This window comes from Eptatretus burgeri, chromosome 13, assembly GCF_056783735.1.
Source record: "Eptatretus burgeri isolate ZD-2024b chromosome 13, Ebu_testis_v1, whole genome shotgun sequence".
Lineage (NCBI taxonomy): Eukaryota > Metazoa > Chordata > Myxini > Myxiniformes > Myxinidae > Eptatretus > Eptatretus burgeri.
In genome coordinates, this window is record NC_140973.1 from 7,082,757 (window position 1) to 7,108,496 (window position 25,740).

The following is a 25,740-nucleotide window of genomic DNA, read 5'->3' on the forward strand; positions in this document are numbered from 1 at the left end:
TATCTGCAAAATCACCCTTTTAACTAGAGATGAGGTTAATCATGGAACAAGCTGGTAGGGGAATGGAAAATGTGCAAGTACAGATGTTTTTTTTTTTTTTTTAAGGCTCGTCTTGTTTAGTGTTTCCATTTGATCGTACAGACTTGTTTGATTGCTCACCAGCTCCAGCCAATCTTGTTGGAAGAAGAATGCTTCTCCAGCAGGCCGGTGAGTCTGAGCAAGGCCAGTTTACGCAGAATGCAGAGCTGAACGGCGGTCAGTTCCTGCACCGACAAGCCCTCCACCTGGCAAGTATTGCTGGCTCGTGTCTCAGCTGGTTCACTATCGGGAACATCCCTGAGAACACAGGAAAAAGAGGTTGGGTGAGGGCACGTTAATCATCCTCGAAACATTTTGTTCATAAGTTAATCCAACTGGTTCAGAGAGAGTCGATCATGAATCTCCAGTTTCTTGTTCATCCTCTTTTTCACCAAACACCATCGATCATGCAAACACGAAATGAAACCATTTATTTGCTCAGTTGGGGATTGGCTCTTCGGACTGTTTCCGACAAACATACACATCATGGCGTTGAGGCACCGAGGGAACCTGAGACCTCCCATTTTAATGGATCCAGGTCAGAACAAACGCAGTGTTTGCAAAGAACAGGAGCTCATGCGCGTATAAATGTGGCTTCAAAGAACGCGTGGATGTGCTTCGGTCCAAGCACGTGCCACGATCTGGAATCAGTCATGAGTTCCATGAAGATCGCTTCAGAAATAGAGGGCGGTTCGAGGTTGCTATGGAACATCTTGAGCAGGTTGCTGGAGTGGGACCGGAATGCTGTGATCATGTATGTGCTCCTTCGACGTATCCGGCATGTTCACGAACGTTCCTCTCCAAGAAACCGTGAATATGTGTTCGGTAGCAACCTTGAACACCCTCTATTTCTGAAGCTGTCTTGGTGGAACTCATGAATGCAGCAACACGAGCAATGGAGTTCAGCTTCAATGACAACATGGACATGCAAGTAGATGGAGTAGCAATGGGATCACCATTAGGTCCACTGCTCGCAAACGTATTTCGTCGGCTTTCATGAGAAGCATCTTTTTCCATGAATTGAACGTATGGACAATGAGGTCCTGTGATAGTTAAGTAAAGGAAGTGAGGAGTTTCATCAAATGTTTCGTGGCCATCTCGGATGGATGAAAAGAGAAAAGTTGATAAAATTGGAGAAATTGTCAAGAAATGAAGCACATTGTTTCAGGGCTCCCTCTGTAAATTATGTTTTTTGGTGATAAAACAACAGCAACAGTTGCAGATTTAGGTTGTGGTTAACCAGGAACTAAATCAGCATCCGTTGTTGTATCAAAAACGAGTCACCACATTTCAGTAATCTATACCCACATCTGAAATGTCTTCATTAAAGATGAATCCGTTGCCAGTGGTAAGTGAAGATGTGGTTAAAAGAGACACTACGAGGTGAGAGGAGGCCATTGTGTGACGTCCAACATTACATGGTGACGCTTGCTGAGATCACGGCGTATGGTGGAATGACCAAAGAAGCTTTGACCCACAATTATTTATGATACGAGTTTGAATCATATTGTTTGAGAGATGGGAAACTGTTCAAGGTTCTGTCGCAGGTGCGACCTCTTTCACAGTTGCATCGTGTAGAGCTCACTTACTGTACTTCATGAGCATGCCAATGGTGAAACAAAGAAACAAAAAAGATTCTGAAATCAGACAAGATTTTAAAAGTTTCCTGAATATTATTTTCCATGGGGAATCAAACAAAAAAACAAAACACCCTCACTCCAAGTAGTTAAACATATTTGTATTTACAGGTCAGGTCACGTAAGGGAGCATGCGCCAGAACAGCGCGTCGCTGCGTCCACTTTCCGCCGGTACTCCAGGGGCCTCCGTCTGGCCATCCCCAGGGCAGATGCCAGACCGATCCCCATCTCCTTGAGATGCTGATCAAACTGCTGCAACCACCAGGCACGTGGTCAGCCCATTCACCTCCTCCACTCATGAGACTCCCTCGCTGAGAGAATCTGGGGAGCAGGATCAGCGTCAGGAAAACGAGCCACATGTCCATACAGCTGCAGATGACGCTTACGGACTATGCAGGGAATAAATCTCATTTGAGTCTATCTGAGCAACCACTCGTTGGACACAAAGTCCGACCAGCGATAGCCAAGGATTCTCCGAAGAGACCTGGTACCAAAGGAATTAACTTTCCGTCTCAGATCCTTGGTCAGAGTCAAAGTCTTGCATCCATAGAGCAAGACTGGAAGCACCAAGGACATGAAGACTCGGACTTTCGTCCTCCCGCACAAGTACCGGCAGCGCCACACCCCATGATCCAGTGAATCCATGACTCCACAGGCCCGACCCAGACGTCTAGTGACCTCTGACTCACAGCCGGCAGTGACATGAATATCACTGCCAAGGTAAGTAAATCTCTCAACGACCTCAACATCCTCACCACAAACAGGCACAGACAGGACAGCAGCATCCAAGATGTCATTGAAAGCCTGGATCTTAGTTTTGACCCAGGAAACCCGTAATCCCAGCGGCTCTGACTCCTCATTCAGCACCTCGAGGGCCCCCAAAAGGATATCTAAAGTCTCCACAAAGATGACTGCATCATCTGCGAAATCAAGGTCAGAGATATTGACATTCCCAAATGATGCACCGCAGCTTGATCTTTCCGACATCCTCCCTAAAATCCAGTCCATACAAGTGCTGAAAAGTGTGGGGGCAAGTACACATCCCTGACAGACTCCAGTAACAACTGGAAATAAGTCAGAGATGGTACCACCACACTTCACAGCACTCTCAGTACCAGAGTAGAGTTCAGACATCAGATCAATCAGTTTTGGTGGTACCCCACGAAGACCAAGAATCCTCCAGAGGGCATCCTGATTCACTGTATCAAACGCTTTACAGAGATCAACAAAGGCTGCAAGCAGCCCCTGCCGAAACTCTCATCTCCGTTCGGTGAGGACCCGAAGAACAAGGATATGGTCAATCGTTGACCTCTTTGGTGTAAAGCATGACTGCTCTGATCGCTGGTGCTCAAGCAGATGGTGGCGAACCCTATCAAGAATTATCCGAGCAAAGACCTTGCCCGGCACTGAGAGCAGCGTCACCCCTCGGTAGTTGTTGCAGTCTTGGCGATCACCCTTCACTTTCCAGAGAGGGACAACAAGGTCCCTCATCCAGTCAGTTGGGATGATGCCTGTGTTCCAGGCAGAGCACAAAACTGCATGCAACGACACGAGTGCAGCATTTCCACCAGCCTTGAGAAGTTCGGCATGGATCCCACAGATCCCTGGAGCTTTACCCCGTTTCAACTGGTTCACCGCAGCCCGTGTTTCCACAAGCGAAGGTGGACCACAGTTGATTGGAGGGTCAGCAACAGGGATTGTAACACCCTTGACGTCCAACTCGACAGCTGGTGGATCAGCCTGGTACAACCGCTCAAAGTAACCGGCCCAGCGGGCCTTCACTTCGGACTCCTCTGTCAAGAGCCTACCACCCTTGGCTCTAACTGCAGTACACCGAGGGATGGGCCTGGATGAACGCAATGCGAGAATTCCACTGTAAGCGGGACGAGAATCACCTGTCCACAGGTGATGCTCTACCCCCTCACAGATTCCTCGCACATCGGCCTCCTTGTCCACCCTTAGTGCACGTACAGTTTTACGCCTCAGCTCCCTGAACAGCTCAGCTCTGCCATTCAGCCTGGCCCTGCGACTCTGGTCAATGGGATCCAGTGTCCCTTGAGAGACAAAATTCTTTTTTGCCCTATGGTGAGTTCCAAGACATCCACCAGCAACATCAAGGTCGGTGGTCTTGAAGGCGCTCCACAACTCTTCAGGACCTCCCAAAGCACCCAGACTCCTCAAATCTCCACTCAGCTTGTTTGCAAACTCCTCAGCTACCCTCTCATCCTTGAGCTTGCCAACATCCAGCCTAGGCTGGGATGGTAACATTCTCCTGGATTTAAGGTGCAACTTCAGAGTTGCTATAACAAGCCGGTGGTCCGTATTGAGGAACTGAGCACTCCAGTAGACCCTGCAGTTCTGGATCATCCTCCAGCCACCATCAACGAGGACATGGTCAATCTCCTTTTGGAATACCAAGTCCAGTGATGAACTTGTGGGCGCTGAAACCATGAGCCAGCCACCCTAAGTCCATGACTTCTTGCAAAGTCAAGGAACTTACTGCTATTCTGGTTCACAGTTCATGACCCATGGGGACCAATACATGTCTCATAACCATAACCATATCAGTTCCAGTCAATGCATTGAAATCCCCCAAGAGTAGAAGTGTATCTTGCCTGGGGCACTGATCACTGATCAACCACAGACTCGAGTGTGGCGTAGAATGCATCCTTCACGGTGAGATCACTCACCTCAGTCAGAGCAAAAACAAAGACCAGGGAAATGACACCTAAGGAGTGACGAATCCTTCATCTCATAATACGCTCGTTGACCGGTGTTACCTCAATTATCATTGGAGTCAGCTTATTGGACACAGCTACAGCAACTCCTTGAGTATGGTAACTATAAGAGCGACCAGACCAATAGTAGGTGTAACCACCGCCATGATCTCGCCACAATCCGGTCTCCGAAACTCAGAGAGAGCTGCAATCCCGATGTCCAAACGCTTGAGCTCAGATGATAACAGAAACAGGTGATCATCCTCTCTTCGGGATAGAATATTCCAGGCACCCACCCGAAGGGACCGCCTCAGGTTAACCCAAGGAGACCGCTGTCTGGTGGATGACACCTCAGCACCACTCCGACACACTCTCCCGCAATCTGACCCGGGAATGTTACCCCGTGGTTTCCCTCCTATCATCAAAGATTGGGGGTCCCGAAGGCTTTGCCCCAATCCCATCATCCGGTGAGCTGCCCTGCGAAGGGAAGCTGAACAGGAGGTTTTCAGATTTTTTTGCGTTTTTGCGTTTTGCGGAATGAAGGGTTTTACGGTGGCCGGAGTGAAAATCCTACCACCAACCTTCTAATAAAAAAGGTACCCAACTGCAGGAGGACGTCCGCAGACACAGCTGGGCACTCGATATGGATGGCCGTTGGCTCACAAGGAGCTCCTCCACCCTTTGTATTTACAATGTGCTCTAAGTTATACAATTTCTTGTTTGACACTCCCACGTGAATGGCACTCCCGTCATACAACACTGAATGTTAAAATAGTTTATCAAAAAGAGGTTGAGTGTGCACACGTACACGTACACAAACCACCACCACCTCGAGCCTTAGTCATTTGCAACAGAGAAAACAACGGCCCTCTGATGAAATCTGCAAAGGAGGGGAAGGGTTGGCCTCGCTCTCCATGCTTGTTCCCAGGAGTGGAAATGGAAAAACTTATGATCAGTGTCATGGAAGCACAGGCTTTGTGATAATGAGACAAGGGGGAGTCTTTATTTTTCCCCTTTTTAGCGTTTTCCCTTGTTTTTTTTTTGTCACAGATGAAGGAACGAAAAGTGAGGTTTGATAAACAGGGCAGAAATTACGGAACAATAATTTCATTTTACTCTTCTTGCCAACTCAAAAGACCGAGATAATTAATATTGTCGCCATCTACTTATTACATATGCAACTGGAGGAAAGGGTGGAGGGTGCAAATATGAAATGCATTACGATTGAGAAGAATAAGAAAAGGGAGGATGATAGGAGAGATAATGGAGGGTAATGGGTCTGCGAGAGAGAAAAATACTTTTTGGAAGATATAGGATGAAAAGAAAGGAAAAGGAAAAGGAAGTGGCACATGTTAAGCATATTGGGAGGGAGAGGGATGGAGAGAGGGATGGAGAGAGGGATGGAGAGAGGGATGGAGAGAGGGATGGAGAGAGGGATGGAGAGAGGGATGGAGAGAGGGATGGAGAGAGGGATGGAGAGAGGGATGGAGAGAGAGAGAGAGAGAGAGAGGGATGGAGAGAGAGAGAGAGAGAGGGATGGAGAGAGAGAGAGAGAGAGAGAGAGAGAGAGAGAGAGAGAGGGATGGAGAGAGGGATGGAGAGAGGGATGGAGAGAGGCATGGAGAGAGGGATGGAGAGAGGGATGGAGAGGGGGATGGAGAGAGGGATGGAGAGAGGGATGGAGAGAGGGATGGAGAGAGGGATGGAGAGAGGGATGGAGAGAGGGATGGAGAGAGGGATGGAGAGAGGGATGGAGAGAGGGATGGAGAGAGGGATGGAGAGAGGGATGGAGAGAGGGATGGAGAGAGGGATGGAGAGAGAGAGGATGGAGAGAGAGAGAGAGAGGGATGGAGAGAGAGAGAGAGAGGGATGGAGAGAGAGAGAGAGAGAGAGGAGAGAGAGAGAGAGATGAGAGAGAGAGAGAGAGGGATGGGAGAGAGAGAGAGAGAGAGAGAGAGAGAGAGAGAGAGAGAGAGAGAGAGAGAGAGAGAGAGAGAGAGAGAGAGAGAGAGAGAGAGAGAGAGAGAGAGAGAGAGAGAGAGAGAGAGAGAGAGAGAGAGAGAGAGAGAGAGAGAGAGAGAGAGAGAGAGAGAGAGAGAGAGAGAGAGAGAGAGAGAGAGAGAGAGAGAGAGAGAGAGAGAGAGAGAGAGAGAGAGAGAGAGAGAGAGAGAGAGAGAGAGAGAGAGAGAGAGAGAGAGAGAGAGAGAAATATTCTTCCTTATTTGTGTACAGAATACATCGATCATCATGAGATTTATTTAGATTTACTAGCTCGAGAGCAATGGAAGAGACAAACATGATTTGGAATGGCTTATTCGCTTTCTGCTCCCTCCTCACCTTGTTTTTTTTGGGTTTTTTTTGACCTTCGGCTTCTCCTGATCTGGTTGGAAGATGGTTGTCATCACTCCCATAGCCAAGAAGCATGTAAAACATCCATTCAACTCCAGGTCATTAAGTTTACTTCCAGTTACAAGCAAGGTCAGGGAATCAATCATCACAGCTGTCATCATCTTTCCTCTTTGTGAAAGGCTTCATCTCTGATTAACACTTTGGGTTCTGTCCTGGTCACTCAACTTTGGATAAGTAGTTGCTTCCCTCTCAAAATCCAGCAGCAGAGTCGATATCATACGTCATGCCTGAATTTAAAACAAGAGATCAGGGCTGTTTCTTTTTGGCATCTCTTGAGTCTTCAACGCTGTCTGGCACCACGCATTGCTCGCCAAGGTGTCTGCCTGTGGCGTCCAAGGCTACCATAATTCCTGGCTCAGCAATTTCCTCTACACATGTAATAAGTAGATATCTCTTAATGGTATCCTTTTATGGTATCCTTAGCCTGGTGTTTGCTTTATGGTGAAGGTGGCTGGCTTAAAATATTTGGGTCTTGAGTTTGAGCCCGTCATGCCGTTGAAATAACTGTAGGTGGGTTGACTCAGCCTGTCAACCTTCTGAAGTTGGCAAAATGAATTCCAGTTTACAACTTACAGGGGCACTGCATCAGCAGCACAGCCGTGCTTCCAGAAACAAAATGATGCAACCAGCAGCCACAGGCTGCATATGAAACATGTTATCCTTATTCTCTCAGTGGAGGCTGGAGCTCCTCAAGGCAATGTCTTGGACACAGGTTTGTCGCTTATAGACCTACACGATGTTTCTGATGCCCCAGAAAACCTTCTATCCCACTTTGAAGATGATTCCGCATTCTGCTGTATGTTACCCCGTCCCAAATGGCAGACCAGCAGCAGCTGAATCCCTCTGCATATCTGGAAGGTATCAGATAGTGGACTGATATGTGGAATATCATTCAATCCAGGCAAGTCTCATATTCTTATCTTATCTCCCCACAAGGATCATCTTGCAATTCAACCCGTCTACTTATTTTGTCAGTGACTGCAAGGAGTTTAGTCTCACAAACTTCTGGATGTTGCGATCAACCACAACCTCTCCCGGGCAGACCATAGACAGTGTCAAAGCTTGCCTCAAAATCCAGCAGCAGAGAAGATATCATATATTGTGCCAAATTATTGCTCAGCAAACCTCAAATTCTCACGGCCTATAAGGCCATTATCCATAGTTCAATGGAGTATTGCTCTCCTCTATGGCTTGGTGCTCCAAGCTCACATCTTTCACTCTTGGATGCTGGGAAATCCAAAGCTCTGAGCATAGTTAGTAATCTCTGACAAAGAAGCCAAGGTAAAATTGCACTCTCATTGCGGTCGCGTTGTTGGCCTCCTTGTTCAATATCACCTCTCTTCTTGACGGTCCTACATGTATATGTTTAGCTAGAACTTTAGACTTGGGGGGAAAAATCAGGTGGCGACGGCTTTGTATGTATGTGAATGAACGCTGGTGTTCTCACATCAGGAGTAAGTGTCAGTATTGCTCTCCACATATAGAGTTGTTGACAGCTGCTACTCTCTATCATTTTATTTGCCAAGATAATTCACAAAGTTATTTGTTACGGTTGTGTATACAAGTCCATCGGCTGATGTGAATGTTGCTGCTAAGAAAATTCAGAAGATCATTCAAGACTTAGAAACTGGCCTTCCTGAGGATGTGAAGTTAATTATGGGGGTTTAAATAAACATCCACACTTTCTCATCACCTAGTAGGGGGCGCTGCCCGAGGGGGATGGGGAGGGGGATACCCAGCACTGCCCGGCTGGGTGAGCTTTTCCCAGCGGTGGTTTCAGGATGTGTTGGACATTGAAAAGCTATCGAGTTGTTGGCCCCATCATGGTTACCTTTTGCCTGTGGGCCAGCGGCAACAATGCATGACCCTACATCTCAATATACACTAACGGCTGTCATTGACCTCAAACATATGCCAAGGCAAATGTGTCGTAGCTTAAAAGCTTGCCCAGATTCTGAAGTACCTACACTCAAAATTTGGGGCCTCTAGGTGCTACGGTTCAGCAGTGAAAGAATAACATACAAATGCACAAACATACACACAAACACAAAAACACTTGAAAAAGGTTAATAGAGATTATGTGAAGGTGCCCAAACGGGGAGGGAGGTGGACGGATTCTCGATAAATGCTATGGAATATCCATCCCAGGAGCATATAAAACAATCGAGAAAACAGAACTGTGTGCCTGAGATTACAATATGACTCAATTATTACTGAAATATGTTCAAACATTCAAACAAGCTCATTCAAGAGTTGGGACTACCTGGAATTGGTCAGAGGATAATATGGAAATACTGAAGGTTTGTTTTGAATGTAAGATTTGGAGGTGTTGTTGATTTCAGGATCATTGGATGAGGTCATGCAGAGGTGGTTTCTGGTCATATTATAAATTTGTAAAAAATGCTTATCCAAATATAGTGGGGCAACTTAGCTAAATATAACATAACAATTGTGCATTTTGTGAGGAAAGCACCAAATTTGGCACACGAGTAGCCTATCATATTATGAACAGATTTAGATATTGGGCCATCTCAAATTCAGCCACTAATGGCTGTGGCAGCCATTTTCCACTGACATCAAAAATTTTGAGATGGCCCAATATCCAAATCTGTTCATAATATGATAGGCTACTAGTGTGCCAAATTTGGTGCTTTCCTCACAAAATGCACAATTGTTATGCTAAGTTGCCCCACTAATAAGCAAATCCAAAAGAGGCAAATGTGAATGTATCCAAATAATAATCCCTGAGTTACAAAAGATCTTAGAAATATATTGCGGGGAAAAAGAAACTGCTTTTATAAAAGATGATTTGTTGGAAATGAAAGTTTCAAAAATAAAATAAAAATTGGTTGCTCACAGCAAGAAACACTATCTGCAGGTAAGATTGAACAGAAATTTAGACCAGGGAATGTGAAAGAAATACGGAACAGTATGAAGAAAATGACAGGACATGACAAGGAAGATGTCCCGGCGTCAAGTTCTGAACACGTGTTAACCCTTGCCAATGATTTTAATAATTATTTGTTCGATTTGATGAATAATATTTTCCACCAGTTCGAGATAATTTATCGGGACATTCAAGAGATTCTGCGAGGAAAGATTAAAGGATTGAACTGAGTTATTCTGAAGTTGAAAGATCTTTAAAGAATGATAAACCTGCTAAGGCTGTTGGGCCCGGATGGCCTGTCTGGACGTATTCTTAAAGAATGTTATTGGGAATCGGTTTTAGTTTTTCATTCACTGTTTCAGTGGTCACGAGACTCTCAAGTAGTTCTAAAGTTGTGGATGATTTCTGTCATTGCACCTGTACCTAAAATACACAAAAAGGTTCATTTTAAAGATTATAGACCAGTAGCATTAACTGCTATACCCATTCAATGTTTGGAAAGGGTGATGAGAAACATTCTTGTGGTGCAAATGAAGGAATGTATGGATCCTTTTCAATTTCTTTATCGGAGAAAGAGAGGTCAGAGGATAATATAGTCATAGCCTTGTTACACAAAAGCCATGCAACATTTTATGCACAGGTTTTGTTTGTAGATTTTTCCATTGGCTTTTAATACGATTCAGACTCATTTATTGATGGAGAATTTGCAGGTTATGGATGTGAATTCAAATTTGAATTTATGGATAATTAATTTTTTTGACAGAATGACAACAGAAATGAAACGGAAGACCAACAACGAACCCGAAGAAGTAAAGAGCAAATATGGAGTCATCAGGGGGGACCTGGATAGGATTCGGGTTTTAGCTGCTACTCCTCGACCCTCAAACCCATCCAGGTGCAGCCAAGTGAGCCTTACGGAAAAATTTCTGCAAGAATTCACTTCGCCTTAGAGAGATAGATAATAAAAAAGAGGAATTGAGTAAAAGAGATGAAACAGAAGAAAAAGCAAGAATTCGAATGAATAAACAGAATTGTGAAAAAAAAGGAAAGAAAAAAAAAGATTACATTTGCTCTGAACTGCTGTTTAGACCATACATTTCCTGACAATATCATGTACAACACCCACAGGGATGTTTTATCAGCGACTTTGTTTACCCCAATTACATCAGTGATTTTGTACATATAAGTACTGGTTTCTCGTGTTTTATGGTAAAATATGCAGATGTTTGTTTTGCTGGGCTGATTTTTAAAAAATGACAAAAGATATAAAGACAATGTTCATTCCTTTGTAAGTTGGTGTCTGGGTATGGAAAACAAAGGAAATTGTAAGAAATACAGGAATTGTGACATCCATCCTTCCATTGGGACCATACTCTGTGCAGAGCATTGGTGCTGCCCAAGTAGTCTAGTCTCCTTGGCTATTGGACATAATCCTGGACGGGTCGTCACTCCGATACAGGATTCAGCATGCTGGTACTCATTTTGCTGACCTTGGAAGGATGACAGGCAGAGTCAACCCCACCTGGTATTAATTCAACAGCCAAGGGGGATTTGAACTCAGGATCCTCGGATCCCAAACCCACCTCCCCAACCATTAAGCCAACACCAGGCATAATTGTTACACCTTGTCCTTGATGAAGGGGAAACAAAGGAAATAGTTTTCGATTTTAACAAAAACAAAAGAAATCGTTATAAATTTTAACAAAAAAAAAGGAAATTGTTTTCTATTTTAGGAAGACCAGGGAGGATTTATCAAGCATTGTCTATTTTGAATGAAAATGGCAAGATTGTTTCTGAATATAAATACTTATGAACTCTTATTGATAATAAATTAAACTGGAAGAGTAATTTCGAAATGTAATCGATGAATATACTTTTTAAGACAATTGAAGTATTTTAATGTTTATAAGGATATTCTGGTTTTGTTTTTTTCAGGCTGTAATTCAATCTGTTAGTCTATTGTACCATAAAATACCAATAAATGTTACATCTCAAGATAACCGAAGGAAATTCGATGGAATGGTGAGGACAAGTATTGAGATAATTGGCAAGGATGTTAAATATTTAGAATTTCATGTAAGGACGCTATAGATAGGAATTCTCAGATGACAATTATTGATGATGTAAATCACTCTTTCCATTGTTGAATAGTTTTTTCATAGATCAGGAAGAATTTGACTTCCATGGGTAAAAACCAGTGTATTTAGAAATTCTTTTTTGCTAAGGGGCAATTTAATGATTCATTCTCGACATTACTTTAATGAAGATGTTACTGTTCGAGATCTGCTGTGTTTTAAAGATTCATTTGATGTTTTTTAAATGAATATACATGTAAAGTTGTTTTTATAATGTATATTGTTGTGGATTTCCACCCGCCGGCGTGCGGATGGCCGGTTTTAGCCAATGGCGGCCGCTTCACCCACCGAACGGACAATCCAGTCGCGGCTTTCCGGATCAACGCCGAAAACCAGCCACGGGTGTGTTTTAAGCACACCACAGCCGAGTCAACACTCTACCCGCACGCTACAGGGTCAATCGACGAATTGTCGATATACCTAATTAATCGCGCGGGCAGACTACCGAGAGACTGTACCTCAACGGGGCCGCTTGGAAACGAGCCGCTTAAGCAGCTCGCTTCATTTTGGGATAACCGAGCGGGGTATTATTGCGCAGCCCCGTTGGACCCGATCACTTTATCGGCTATTTAAAAACCAACTATATTCCGAACGCAGAACGGCAGTTCAATTAGGGAAAAGGACGCAACGAACGGCTTAACATTTGAACGAGCACATTTATTGAATAAGCGGCACATATGCAGTCATGCAGTCATATAATCAAGCAAGCAAGACACGCATGCAGTTTGCAATTGACAAAGGCAAAACAAAAGCACGCATGCAAGTATACAACCAACAAAAGCAATGCAAAAGAGCTACTACCGTCTATCTATTATGCACACACTTATATAGTTCTACTTACGGACATGGCGCCACAATGTTCATTCAAAAGAAATAAGAAAAAACCCCAGGAAAGACGAGGGGTAGACTGGACCTCGTGGGTCTTTATAAACACGGAGCCATGTAGACCGCAAAGGCTCCGAGAGACCGGGTTGGCTACCTTGTCCCTCGTGGTGACTCGCTAGGGCGACCCTCGATGTCCCCTCTCCCGCGACCCATGCAGGCCGTGCGCCTTGACTCCGCTGCGCTCCTCTCTCTCCAGCTCCTCACCGCGGCTCCACACACTGCCCACAACTCCGACACGACACTCTTTCCTCTCCTCCACACCCAACAACCTCCAGCAGAGCCTCGCCCTTGCGTTCAGCGTGCCCTTTTATCTTCACGGCGCCTCGCCCCTCCCTTCCGCCTCCCTCTTCCAGCACGCGTGGGAAGCTTCCAGAAGCAGGGCGTTTTCCTCGCCGAATCGGGGCCTTTCTCATTCTTTTCCTTTTCCACAGCTGGTCTCGCTTTTTTCCGCACGTGTTGAGAATCCACTCACAGGGTGGAATCCTCCGTCGTTGGGGGGGAGGGGTGGGGGGTGGGGCTGGCGTCCGTTCTCCCCCGATGAATGCCAGGCTTCTCGCAACCGTGCTGAGGTGGAAATGCGGTGGTGGTGGGGTTGGCGTTATGGTGGCATGGCTGGCGTTTTGTGGTGGAAGTAATGGCGGTTGGTCCAAAATAACGATAGTAAAAGAAAAACGGATAACTCAAAGATCACAGCCCTGCACACCAATAATTGCCCGTTAAACATCGGTGGGGAAATCTATCTGAACACAGAATTATCGACATAACTGATCTAAGGACCCATATGGTGTTCTGCGAATTTCCACAGCCGTAACAATATTTTATGTTGAAGTTTATATTATTTTATGTGATAGTTGTTTTGTAAAGGATTCCTGAAATGGTTCATTGAGTGCTTTAATCTAAGAAGTATTTAATTGCCACATGGACTGCATTTATTGCATTGTTTATTTATTTATGACACATTTATTGTACAAAATGACTGGAAAGATTAATTTGGTGTTATTGCATGATCAGTAAAATATAGTCTGAGTCTAAATCTAAGTCTTGTTGTGCCTTTTCTGCTCTACACACTACCCAGGTCTTGCTGTGTTGCTTACGTACATCCATTAACCATCTCATTAATTTTCCAAAATGCAGGCTTAATGCTCACCTCCACTTTGCTGTTCCTGTTATATCTTACCCGATGAACTGCCTTCCTGAGTCAGTGCAAGTCTACTCTTCCCACGAGGGCTTAAAGACAAAGACAGCAGTATCCTGTCATCTCATCTTATCCATTCCACGTGTATTATTGTTTCCACCCGGTGAAACCACCCCACAGCCACGACTCTTACATGCAGTTTCCTACATTTATGTCTCTCTTTCATCCTCTTTTCATGTTCATTGGTCACCCTGCTATTTGTATGGAGATGTTTCCTCACCACCCTACCATCAGTATGTTACTCTTCGAAACTCTGTCACCTTGCTCTTCCACAAGCCGACACTGTATTTGCATATAAAACTAGAAGGGCACTTGGTAGAGCGCATACCTCCGCCACGTAATGCCCGATCCACGAGAACATATCGGTTCCAATACGTTTTTGAAATATCATAATATATATCGTTTTTGGCACTATCTCTCAATGCTGAAGAATCACTTTAAAAATTCTCGCAGTCAGATCCAGGTCCAGATCTTCACCAAAATCTAATCAGTTCGTCCTTGTCACACATCCAACCTGCCCACCAAATTTGATCCAGATCCGTCAATAATCTTTTGAGATATGCTGCACACAGACAGACAGACAGACAGACAGAATAACAAGACGTCATGCAGAGCACGATACTTGCAAAATCCATACAACAAATTTGACCTCAACAATAATTGGTGGTTGAATTCAGTGACTGGACATGCAAATCCTCTTCGAATTTTTAGTCAATGGGATGAAAACTGAGGATTTTTAGATATCTCACCTAAGTTGTTGACCTTTGGCCTATGTTGACCTTTTGACCTTTTGACCTCAAAAACAACAGGCTTCTTCCTGATGACAAACTCTACTATGTGGTGAAGTTTTTGAAGATCGGTTTAAAATTGTGACCTGTAGGTGACAAACAGACAGACAGACAGACAGACAGACAGACAGAATAACAAAATACTTGAACCAATATACTTGAAAAATCTTCCATTTTGCAAGTAACAAACAGACAGAGAGGGGTGAAAACATAACCTCTGTCCACCTTTGGTGGTGGAGGTAACAAACCTGAAGAGGCCACAGAAACATTACACTTTCTCTGCAGATAAGCAAGCAGTTAGGAAAACAAAAATATGAATGAACTTCAGGAAAACACCTTTTGAAGAGTGTGTGTGTGTGTGTGTGTGTGTGTGTGTGTGTGTGTGTGTGTGTGTGTGTGTGTGTGTGTGTGTGTGCGCGCGCACGTGTATATATATATATATATATATATATATATATATATATATATATATATATATATATATATATATCTGAGTGTATACACGTGAGTGTGTGTGTAGGGTGCTGGAAGATGTACTGTATTAATCTATATTTTCTAAACTTGGCACACCTCAGGTAAGCTGAAAACATGACAAAACGTCATAGAGTGGCCGAGGTTCGAACTCGCAGGCCCGGAAATTTCAATGGGAGTGCATCACAAGTGAGCCAGATTCCCAGACAGCACCGGTAGGTCATTTTCCCTCCTTGCTTCCCTGCGCCAAGTTTCCTTCTTCAAGCAAGCAGCGACAATTACCAACCAGGCCGCATTACCCAGCTGCGGGGCTGTCAGCAGAGTGACGAGTAAAAACATTCTGTTTTAATCCTCGGAGAATGCTCCCTGTCTATTGTTCAATTTCCTTTGAGTGACTCCTCACACTGAAGAGGCGGAAATTGGGGCTAAAGTGAGACCCCGAGGTTCAACACGTGAGTTTAAGGACTTCTGAGCCGCACACACTCTCAGTGTATCCAGCTGGGATGCTGCCTGTTTTAATACATTCCCCCTTTGAGACCTCCATCAAATCCACATCGACTCAGATTTGGGAAGACTTGGTAATGGGTAAAGTGGTGTGGGGGGACTTTATACAAAAATGTGGTCAAACGTTTATTAATATAATTGTTTTTTTTTAATTTAAAGTAACATGGTTAGTGATAGAACTCGCACACCACCGATAAATTAACAACATTATGAGAGCAATTCACATCAATGTAGTACATACAATTGTTTTTGAGCTGTTTGGTAGTGGAGTGGATAAAGCTTTTGCTACATTGCCTTTCATTGTTATTGTGGATTCAATTGTCATTATTTCTCAGAGACCTGGCACGGAGGAGGAGATGGGTACCCCTGGGTCCATTTGCCCGGATATAAATTCCATCACGGCACCCCGATGACTCTCATAAGGTTACAGGACCACCATTACTGCAGACGATTTACAAATGTATCAACTCATGGGTATCTTCGGATCAAGACTCAAATCCAAGCCCTCGAGAAGACGACGGCATTTAAGGTCGTGAAGCATCCAGCTCCAGAAATTCTGAATGCGGATCACACAGAGGTAATACTAAGCTCGAGAAAAAGAATCCCAATAACCAGTCACTGAATGTTAACAAAAACAAAACAATTACAGCATCCAGGAAGCTTCCATAATCAGTCATTTAAGTCTGCTGCCAAGCTCAAGGCACTGGCTAGTGCGGTCAAGCCATATGCAAAGGGAGTCAGGGCCCCCAAGGCAGGATTCCAGGAAAACAGAACTCTCCCAAACATCACACTCTGTACAGCTTGGGTAAGCACAACAGATGTATGTGCAGACCGTTTGAATTTGACACCAAATCCACGAGGAATAACATTAACTTCAACACTACGCCCCCACTAACCCCCCACCCTTTCCCCACTTTCACCCTCAACCAGCCAGAACAATACTGTCCCTCTGAACTTCAACGAGGCAAATGTCAGCACTGTACGTACGTAGTCCCATACTCCACTTTGGACTCCTTGGTTTGCAATTCCATCCAAATAATCATTTGCAGCTTAAACAATGCATTTCCATAATACAGTATGTGCCGCGTCTCCTCGAAGAAGATCGATTATGCAGCTATTTAGTTATACGAGTGCCAAAAAATACCACCACAAGCTCCTCTCACACACTATCCAAAGATGCAGTTTAATGTAGTTACACAAGTGACACTCGTGTAACTGAAGTCATCAAGAATGTTCCACCAAAATCCATGGGACATCATTTTTCAGTTCCAAAAGAATAGTCTCCAAATGCAAGTGACTTTCGTAACTACGAATAACAACCAGACACAGAGTAGTGGGAACATTCAAAAAGTGGTACCAAGAAGATACACAAGAGTCCAAGATGCACTAACAAAAGATATCAAGATGGCAAGAAATTAAAAAAAAAACACACTTCTTTTTTTTTTTCTTTTCTTACCAATATGATAGACTTATCTGTAATAAAGTTGCTGGATTTCTCCGTCCATCCGTCTGTCCCTCTGCCCGTCACACTCTTTTCACTCGGACGTCCTTACAGCATTATGTCTATCACGAGGCTCGGCCTCTGTGGACATGCTCATCAATCCTGGCCAGCACTCAACCCATCCCATCGCTTCGCTGTCAGCAGTTGAATACGTTAACCCATATATCTGACTCTATCTGAGGTCCATACGCAACGGGCTGAATGCCAGACGTTTGGTGTCAGGATGACAGATTTAGTACGACGGCGGTGTAGTTAGACGGCGTTACATCTGGGACCTCATTACGGAGTTACGTCTCGCGTTAGGCAAGACCTTTACGGCAGTTTATTATTCGTGACTCGATGAGAATTGCATTTTGCAACTTGGAACAAAAAAACACATATATGATGTAACGTCTGATCCCTGGGAACGTGAAGCAAATTCATGATATCGTTTTTGGCGAATAAGTGTGCGTGCCACTAAAGTTAACGCTGGGTTGTTAGCAGTAAACAAAATGTTTCTGGAATATATATATATATTTTTGCAAATATTGACTCAATAAACTGTATTACTGTACGGTAACACAATAAGTTACGATGTTCAACTACCGCCGGTGAAGCGGCGGGTTCAATGGTCCTAGATGTGAAAACAACAGAATATTGGCTTGTCCGAGACAATTATCTCGTTTGTCGATCCTTTTGAATACCTCTCATGCGAATATCGAAGGAACAGTCTCGTTGCTCTTTCAGCAAGGACATCATGTTCATGAGAAAGTGGTCGAGTTCTTATAAGAAATAATAATTTGCTATCATTGAGTTGGGACTCCTGGCAGGACAATTTGAACCGTTATCTCGCGAAAGACAAATGAACTGAATATCATTTTTTTTTTTAAACACGAACTACAAAGCAACAGGGCTGTGACGATGGCACAGTGAGGTTCTACCAGATATTAAATGTACACCAAGGCTTGTTATGCATCGTCAATTATAACATGATGATGTGTCCCTTGAGCTTTGGTCAGAGGGTCAATCGTATTTACAAGAACAGCATCAAAATGATGGTTGCTCATCGTCTTTCGAGCTCAGAGTCTCAAACGTGGAGGATTTGCTTTTTGAAGATTTGTATTCTGATATAACCAGACTCGGTGAAACGTACACCTGTTTCAGGTAAAGAATACATTGTTATTATATCCCCAACTTCACCGATTATACTTTCAATTAAAAATTATTTTCAACAGATTGTTTTCTCCAGGGCTTATTGCTGAAGACATCCAATTATAGTGAGGCACCTCGGTGATGGTCATGAGTGGGGGTTTTGGGGGGTTTTTTGTTGACAATTTCAAGGATATGGACCCCCTTTATTTTCTTCAAAATCCTGGATCATACATCAAGAGCAATGTAGGGAAGAATATTAGGAAATATGGTTCTCAACTGACTGAAAATGCAAATGACAGTGAGTACGGCAAAGGGGATACCTGCAGTTGCTTCCCTCTGATGGCCGTCCATCTCGGTCAAGTTCCGTAAGCGAGTCACCTGTGCTCTCACCATCTGAGGCTGTTACACAACCTGTGTCAGCATCTGAATGACCGGGTGGTGAGCGCCGAGATCCGGGAGAGCCAGCGGACGCTGAAGAACCACCGCATGAGTCAGAATCGCCACCGTTTCCACGTCCACATGCCCGCCCAGCATCATCCTCCCCGTTAGGTTCAAGTTCCAGCCAAACCTGACGTGTCCACGAAGCAACAGTACGCTGCAGCCCCACAACTTGGGCAAGGAGTTCCTCCAGCCCCCCGGGCAAAGATGGGAGGATGGAGTTTCCAGGCCCGTGTCTGGTTGGCACATTATCATAAATGCTCACTCTGCTTAACAATGATTCGCAAGAGTTGCAGCGTGCCTTATGAGCACGTACGTTGCGTTGTTGAGCCAGTATTGACTCACTTGACAAAGTACGGTTTGCACCATGGGAATGGCAGGCAGTTGCTCTGAGATGAAAACTTCCTGTATGCCAATTTACATCATGATCCTCAGGAAGGATGTAGGTATCACTGGACAGTGCCCGTGGAAACGTTCCAGGCTTGTGGTCAAGTGGCAACTGGAACATTAAGCTTTCATATGAGGCTGTCCCACCACGATAACCTGCCATTTGCAAGTCGCATTTTCCATTAAACTCTGGCTTATGACCCACAAAATCGCCATGCTTTGTAGGTCTGCTACTCCAAGTCAAGGTTTGGTCATTTTGCAGGTCAAAGCATTGGAGTTGACAAGCAGGCCTTTCTAAGGAGTCAGCTGTTGGGAATGGCGCACTGATAACCAAGCCTTCACGACGAGTCGGCAATTTGTGCCTCGTCTTTCGTTTGAAGCTAAGGTTCTCAACTCGTTTCAGGAGACCTCTTCTCCTTGGGCTTCCCGGAGAAGCCTGCTCTCCACATGGGCCACAGCCCGCTGTGCTTCCTGGGCATCCACGAACTGAACCCGCCATGTTCTGTGAGTCAGAGGAAGATAATCTTTCCCCTGGCTCGATGTCCAATTCCTTCCGTGAACTTGTATTCCCCGTTTCTGCGGCGTCCCCCTTCCAGGGACTTTCAGCACCAATGTTCAACACAAGTCCTCCTTTGCCGACCTTATCAGGATTCAACACAGAACCATTATCTCTCCTCTTCTGTGTTTCGGTGATCCTCAGCCATCGTCTGCTGCTCGTTTCGTAGGTCCACTTGCTGCTGATGGCAAGATCATCTTCATCGTCTGAATCATCATCCTGTGAAAGGCACACATGGCCAAGATGAGAAGTCGTATTATGATTTTTTTTTTTAAGTATTAAGAGTACCACATGTGCCAAAAAAGTGATGCTTATCAGCGATTATAGTTCCATCAAGCACTGCAACCACAATGGATGAGAGAAGTTCTTTCAAAATGAAACACCTGCAGGGCAAACTTTCAGCCACAAAACTTCGAACTTTGATCAGACATTGAAAAAAATACATTCCGGGGCAGGGCCGGGTCGATTGCTCATCCAATGATCTCTTGTTTTTAGTCGATGTATAAGCTGCCACTGTTCCCTTTGAAAAAAAACATTTCCTGTCCCTCATGTCACATGCCAAGCCATCCACATCTTTCACGTTCACAACAAAGAATCTGCGCAATCAATCAGCACACTTATATAAAGATGCTCAACTTGAAAAGCAATCAATTCCTTTGGAAAAGGCAATCAATCTCTTTTGCGTTTGATCAGCAACTATCATTTGACCACATTGACGAGGTTTTCATGCTTGCCCCATTATATATATATATATATATATATATATATATATATATATATATATATATATATATATATATATATATATATATATATATATTTTATATATGAAACAAGGTTTCATAATACTCTTTACGTTTCCTCATTTTATCATCGACATTCTTCCTTCAACTCAATGCTTTCCTAGCTTTGCTCGCATCTCTTTTGGAACTCTGTCTTTCATTTGCACTCCTCTACAATCCCTTTGACAGACTTGTCTTCCCTTCATTTTTATGCAAATGTGGCCTTCCAAAATCCACCCCCCCCCCCCCTTCACACTCCCGATCCTCCAAATCAATTTTGTGCATCATATGAAGATCTCCCCTACATGGTTCAATTTCCCAATTATTTAATTCAATAAGAAAGCCTGGTGTAGGCTCCGTGGTTAGGGTGGCTGGCTTGGGATCTTCAGGTCCTGAGTTTGAGCCCCGTTGGTTTCTCAATTAACAGCAGGTGGGTTTGACTCAGCCTGTCATCCTTCTGTGGTCAGTGAAATGAGTACCAGTGTACTGGTACAGGGGTACAGCATCAGTGGCCTCGTAGTGCCCCAACAAAATGATAGCAACCTGGCAGCCAAGCCATATGCAAGACGAAGAAGACGAAGAAGACTTCAATAAGTTCTCATGTATAAAGGCAATACAGATATTCTTCATTATTAAAGTTTGAAGTGGAAATGTGTTGCATTGTCATTGCTCTTGCCCCTTGGAGATTCACCTTTGCCCAATTTTGGAGACGTCATGCCAAAGACACGTCACGCAGCCCTGGTATGCGCTTGCAACCGCTATTGTTAGTCTGGTGATTGAAAAGTCACCATGTCAGTTCAGAGTGTCAAGGCTGTCACGCATTAAGTGGAACTATTTTAGTTTCCATTTTATCGAGTTATCTAGTTCCGTCAAGTCATGCACGACTTCTGGTGGACGTTCATGATCAGTTTTCATCATTATTCAGGCATTAAAGTCACGTGACCCAAAGTCATTAACAGTGTGCACTGGCAGCTCTTTTGCTTTTACACCTTCTATACATCAGGGGGGTGACATTGAAAATGTCTCATTGCTTCATCCGGCTGAACGTAGTGCGGAAAGAACGTGGCGGAGTCTCCCTGGAAGATGCTCATGATCCTTTCTTTGAGGATTCTCATTCTTTCCTCGGATACGTAGGCCGACATCAATTTCTGAAAGCGTCGTCGCGTCTCATTAGTGTGACCTATATCAACAAATGAATGTACGACAATTCATTTGGCAAAGATGTGTCGTCACTTTAAAAGTTCAGAAAACCACGATCGACTGCGAAGATCTCCGGACAACCCTTTTTGTTCTCAAACACCAAAAGTTGTGAAAGAGAATCGAGTTGATGGCTGGCAGAAATATGTGGCGCTGCATGCCTCAGACTACTGTAATGCCAACCAGATGTACGTTCCTTTGTAATTAAAACCGCATTTCCTGTGCAGTAGCAAAAGCAGCGTTAAACAGTGAAGGGCATTCACAAACGTACAAAAGTTACCTGGTTGTACAAACGTTTTACCTGTAAAAGGTTTTCATCAAAATCTCAAAATCAAATATCTTCAATGTCAAATGGATAATACACTCCGGTACTCCCGCGCTCTCGAGGATTGTGTTTCATCATGCGCATGTATTCAAGGTAAGTGAAACGAAGTGGAATAAAATAAACAAACAAATAAATAAATAAATAAATAAATAAAACAAGTGCACTTTGTATAGGATTCCCAAAAGGCAATTAACTTTGGGACCACGTTACGGGTCATTCTTAAGAAACAATAAAAGTCCAAGAGGATACTCATCAAATTATTATTGCATTTAGATTTATTCAACCCCCACCAACTGAAAAACATTTATTTATTTATTTATTTTGAAATTTTATATGTGATTGCGATTCAATTAAAGGTGCAGACTTCTTGTGGCATCTTCACCTGGGCATGGCTGTGTTGCCGACTTAAAATCTCCATCCTGTGAGTTGGTGTGTAGATTTTGAGTTTGGCCAGCAATGGCATATTCTTCTTGACGTGCACCGTTTGGGGGGGGGGGGGTCTTTAAAGTCCAAAAGCGACCGCGAGCGGGAGGGTCGGATGATTCAATTAAGAACCCATCAATTTAAAGACGATTACGCTCAGCTCTGAGTTATCCGATCAGTCGATCGAAAATAGGCAAACTGTCGAATTCTCGATTTTATGTCGACAATCAATGAGCATGCGGCACTGGCAAACGGTGGCCACGTAAGACAACATTCCTCTTCTTATTTCGTTTGCGGCACATGGTTGTGGGTAGCATCATTTGTTGGAGGTGCAGGAGACAGAGCTCCTGTATTATAGAGCAAGGACTTGTACTTTTGTTCAGGGTGCCAGTGACAGCTCACCTACTCTTCATGGGGTCTTTAACGTCCACCAAATAATGCCAACAGATGGGATGCCTAGTTTAACATCCATCCGAGGGATGGCACACACATTGATGAATCACCCTGCCTGTGAAACACCAGGATGACAGTTTATGGCTGGGTTGGGATTGACAAGCATTGTCACTGGACAACATGCGACGGCAAATACGAGAGCTATTAATCTATCTAGTTAAGCTAAACCATTGTCTGGGGATGCTCGGAAGAGGTGTTTCTAAAGTGTGTCTGATCGGTGGCACGTAAATGTGAGGATGATACTGGTGGCATGAAAAAGAGACCTCATCATTATTGGACAGAAACTATGGTGCACGAGGTCCATTGCTACAAAAGGCCCTCTGATCTGCTGATTCTCAATCTGCCCATTCGCAATCTTGCCTTTCAGTGCCTCATCCATGAAGTCAGATAGGATTTCAAGACCAACTTGCACTTCTACTGGTCCGCCATGATGGCAGTGTCGGAAGCGAGACAGGCCTACCTTGTTGGTATGTTGAAAACACTAATGTGCTCGCAATTCATGACAAGCGTGGTCACCATCACTCTCAAAGGACATCCCAGATGTCATGATGTATCCGTGAAGAACGAGCCTACAGAACTGGGCTGAGTTCTGTGTATATCGCATCAACGAAACCCAAGGTGACGATCTAAGCCAACTTGCCTTGGTAACTATTTCAGTATCTATTTGAGGGGATGAAGAGGTGAGAAATTGTGTCACAACAAGAATAACATCCCAGAATTCTCAAATTGGACCAAAATGACAAAGTAAAAGTCTCTTTACTCGTGGCTTTCATTTAACTACTAAAAGAGACAATTTATGGTTTTGAAAGTACATGAAAACCATAATCGAAGTTTGTTGATTTTGTCCATAATAGGTTGGTATTGCTAAATAAGGGAAGCAGGTACTCAGTCATGATCACATGACGGACATCAAATCAGGAATATTTTGATGTTTAAAAGTAGAAAATACGAACAGAAAAGGCCGGAGCTGTTGAGTAAACATCAGGGGTCGAATCCACACGTTAAATCATCAAACTGAGTCAATACGGTAGTTTTTAAGTCGATGAAATTGGCAGCTCAACTGACATGTCATCCACCTAAAAACTAACATACGGAATGACAAGAAAAGGATGAAATCAGCTTGAAGCACCACTTTCACAACCACTCGGTGCATGAACACGGGATATAGCTTTGGGTCATACAACAAGGTGGACCCAGCTGTCGCTAAGTGAGCATTACATCAACTGGGAACCCTGTGTAGTAGTATCTATCTATCTCTATCTCTCTCTCTCTCTCTCTCTCTCTCTCTCTCTCTCTCTCTCTCTCTCTCTCTCTCTCTCTCTCTCTCTCTCTCTCTCTCTCTCTCTCTCTCTCTCTCTCTCTCTCTCTCTCTCTCTCTCTCTCTCTCTCTCTCTCTCTCTCTCTCTCTCTCTCTCTCTCTCTCTCTCTCTCTCTCTCTCTCTCTCTCTCTCTCTCTCTCTCTCTCTCTCTCTCTCTCTCTCTCTCTCTCTCTCTCTCTCTCTCTCTCTCTCTCTCTCTCTCTCTCTCTCTCTCTCTCTCTCTCTCTCTCTCTCTCTCTCTCTCTCTCTCTCTCTCTCTCTCTCTCTCTCTCTCTCTCTCTCTCTCTCTCTCTCTCTCTCTCTCTCTCTCTCTCTCTCTCTCTCTCCAAAGGCAGGTTAAGTGCTGCCAAATCAGTCGCATTGCAATGATTACACTGCATGGTCTACGTTTGCCTTATACGCAAGAGTCCAGGGCAATAATTTGTCGAGGGTGTTGGAGATAATTCAACTACTCTTCTCAAAAGACACCATGGATCTTTAATGGCCATTGATTAATGCTAGCAGACCGGTCCTCGGTTTAACTTTCATATGAGGGATGGCGCACTTTTAGATGCAACGTGCCACTGAAGGTCAGGCTGTGAATCAAAGCCAGACTAGACAGCTCAAAGGTAAGTGTGATCCTCTTTTTATTTTTTTACAGTATCTAATGCTTGTAGTAGAGCACACACACAACACAGGAAGCCACTGAGCTTGGGTGAAATGCCATCACTTCCTGGGGCACTCTGGGAATCAGCGACGCCACAACAATGATGCGCATTTCTCACCGCACTCAGCAGGGCATTTCCTAAGGAGGAACATCATCCTCCCCATGGATGTCAACCCATGGGGATTTTCAGTGCTCTATCCTTTCAAATGCTGAATGTCAAGGAAGCTCTTACTGTGAAAGCAGCTTTTAAAGTCTTTGGTCCGACTCGGCCGGGGTTTGAACCGCCAACCTCACAGCCTCGGAGTGGACACGAACCTCTGTTCACATCATGTCAAACCTCTGCCATAAGCCAATTTCATTCAAATAATAAATGTCACAGTGGGAAGCCAAAATAGTGCAGGTTCAGGGTTGAATAAATTCAATATTTCGCTGTTGGAAATTCAATGTTGGACAAAGATTTCTGAAGTGACAATGCAGCTGAGGAATGATGAGGTATGGCGCTGTCACACTACAAAGGCTCAGAGCTACATCTGGCATGCAGAAAGTCTTGGCATTAGGAGCACACTTTGGAAAAATATTTTTGCCATCAGCTTTTAAAGTTCAACAAAAAAAGGAAACCAAAACATAGTTTTGACATTTGATAGTGCGTGTTACAATCTCTAAACATTCCTGGTCCTGGGAAAAATTCACTTTAAATATGTGACACTGAAAGCAAATCAGCAAATGAAGGCAATTGTCTGTTCCCAGCTTTGGTGCATTCTCTTTCAGTAAATAGGCCAGAGAACGCCACAAACACCAACTGGAGGAAAATGCTCACGGAGTACCTCGAAGCCAGGTCTATGCCTGTCATGTACAAGTGCTACCAAATGGTGATGA

General features: G+C 44.1%; 1 protein-coding gene across 6 annotated transcripts in view; it reads right to left on the reverse strand.

The window, feature by feature from the left end:
- LOC147013767 (rho GTPase-activating protein 7-like) overlaps positions 1-25,740 on the reverse strand; it is a 136,434-nt gene that overhangs the window by 20,913 nt on the left and 89,781 nt on the right. For all 6 annotated transcript variants that reach the window (XM_085850970.1, XM_085850964.1, XM_085850965.1 and 3 more), the window contains 2 exons: positions 18,659-19,938; positions 160-336 (listed from right to left, as the gene is read on the reverse strand). In XM_085850970.1, coding sequence (XP_085707096.1) covers positions 160-336; positions 18,659-19,938 — 1,457 coding nt within the window. The remainder of the gene's footprint in view (positions 1-159; positions 337-18,658; positions 19,939-25,740) is intronic.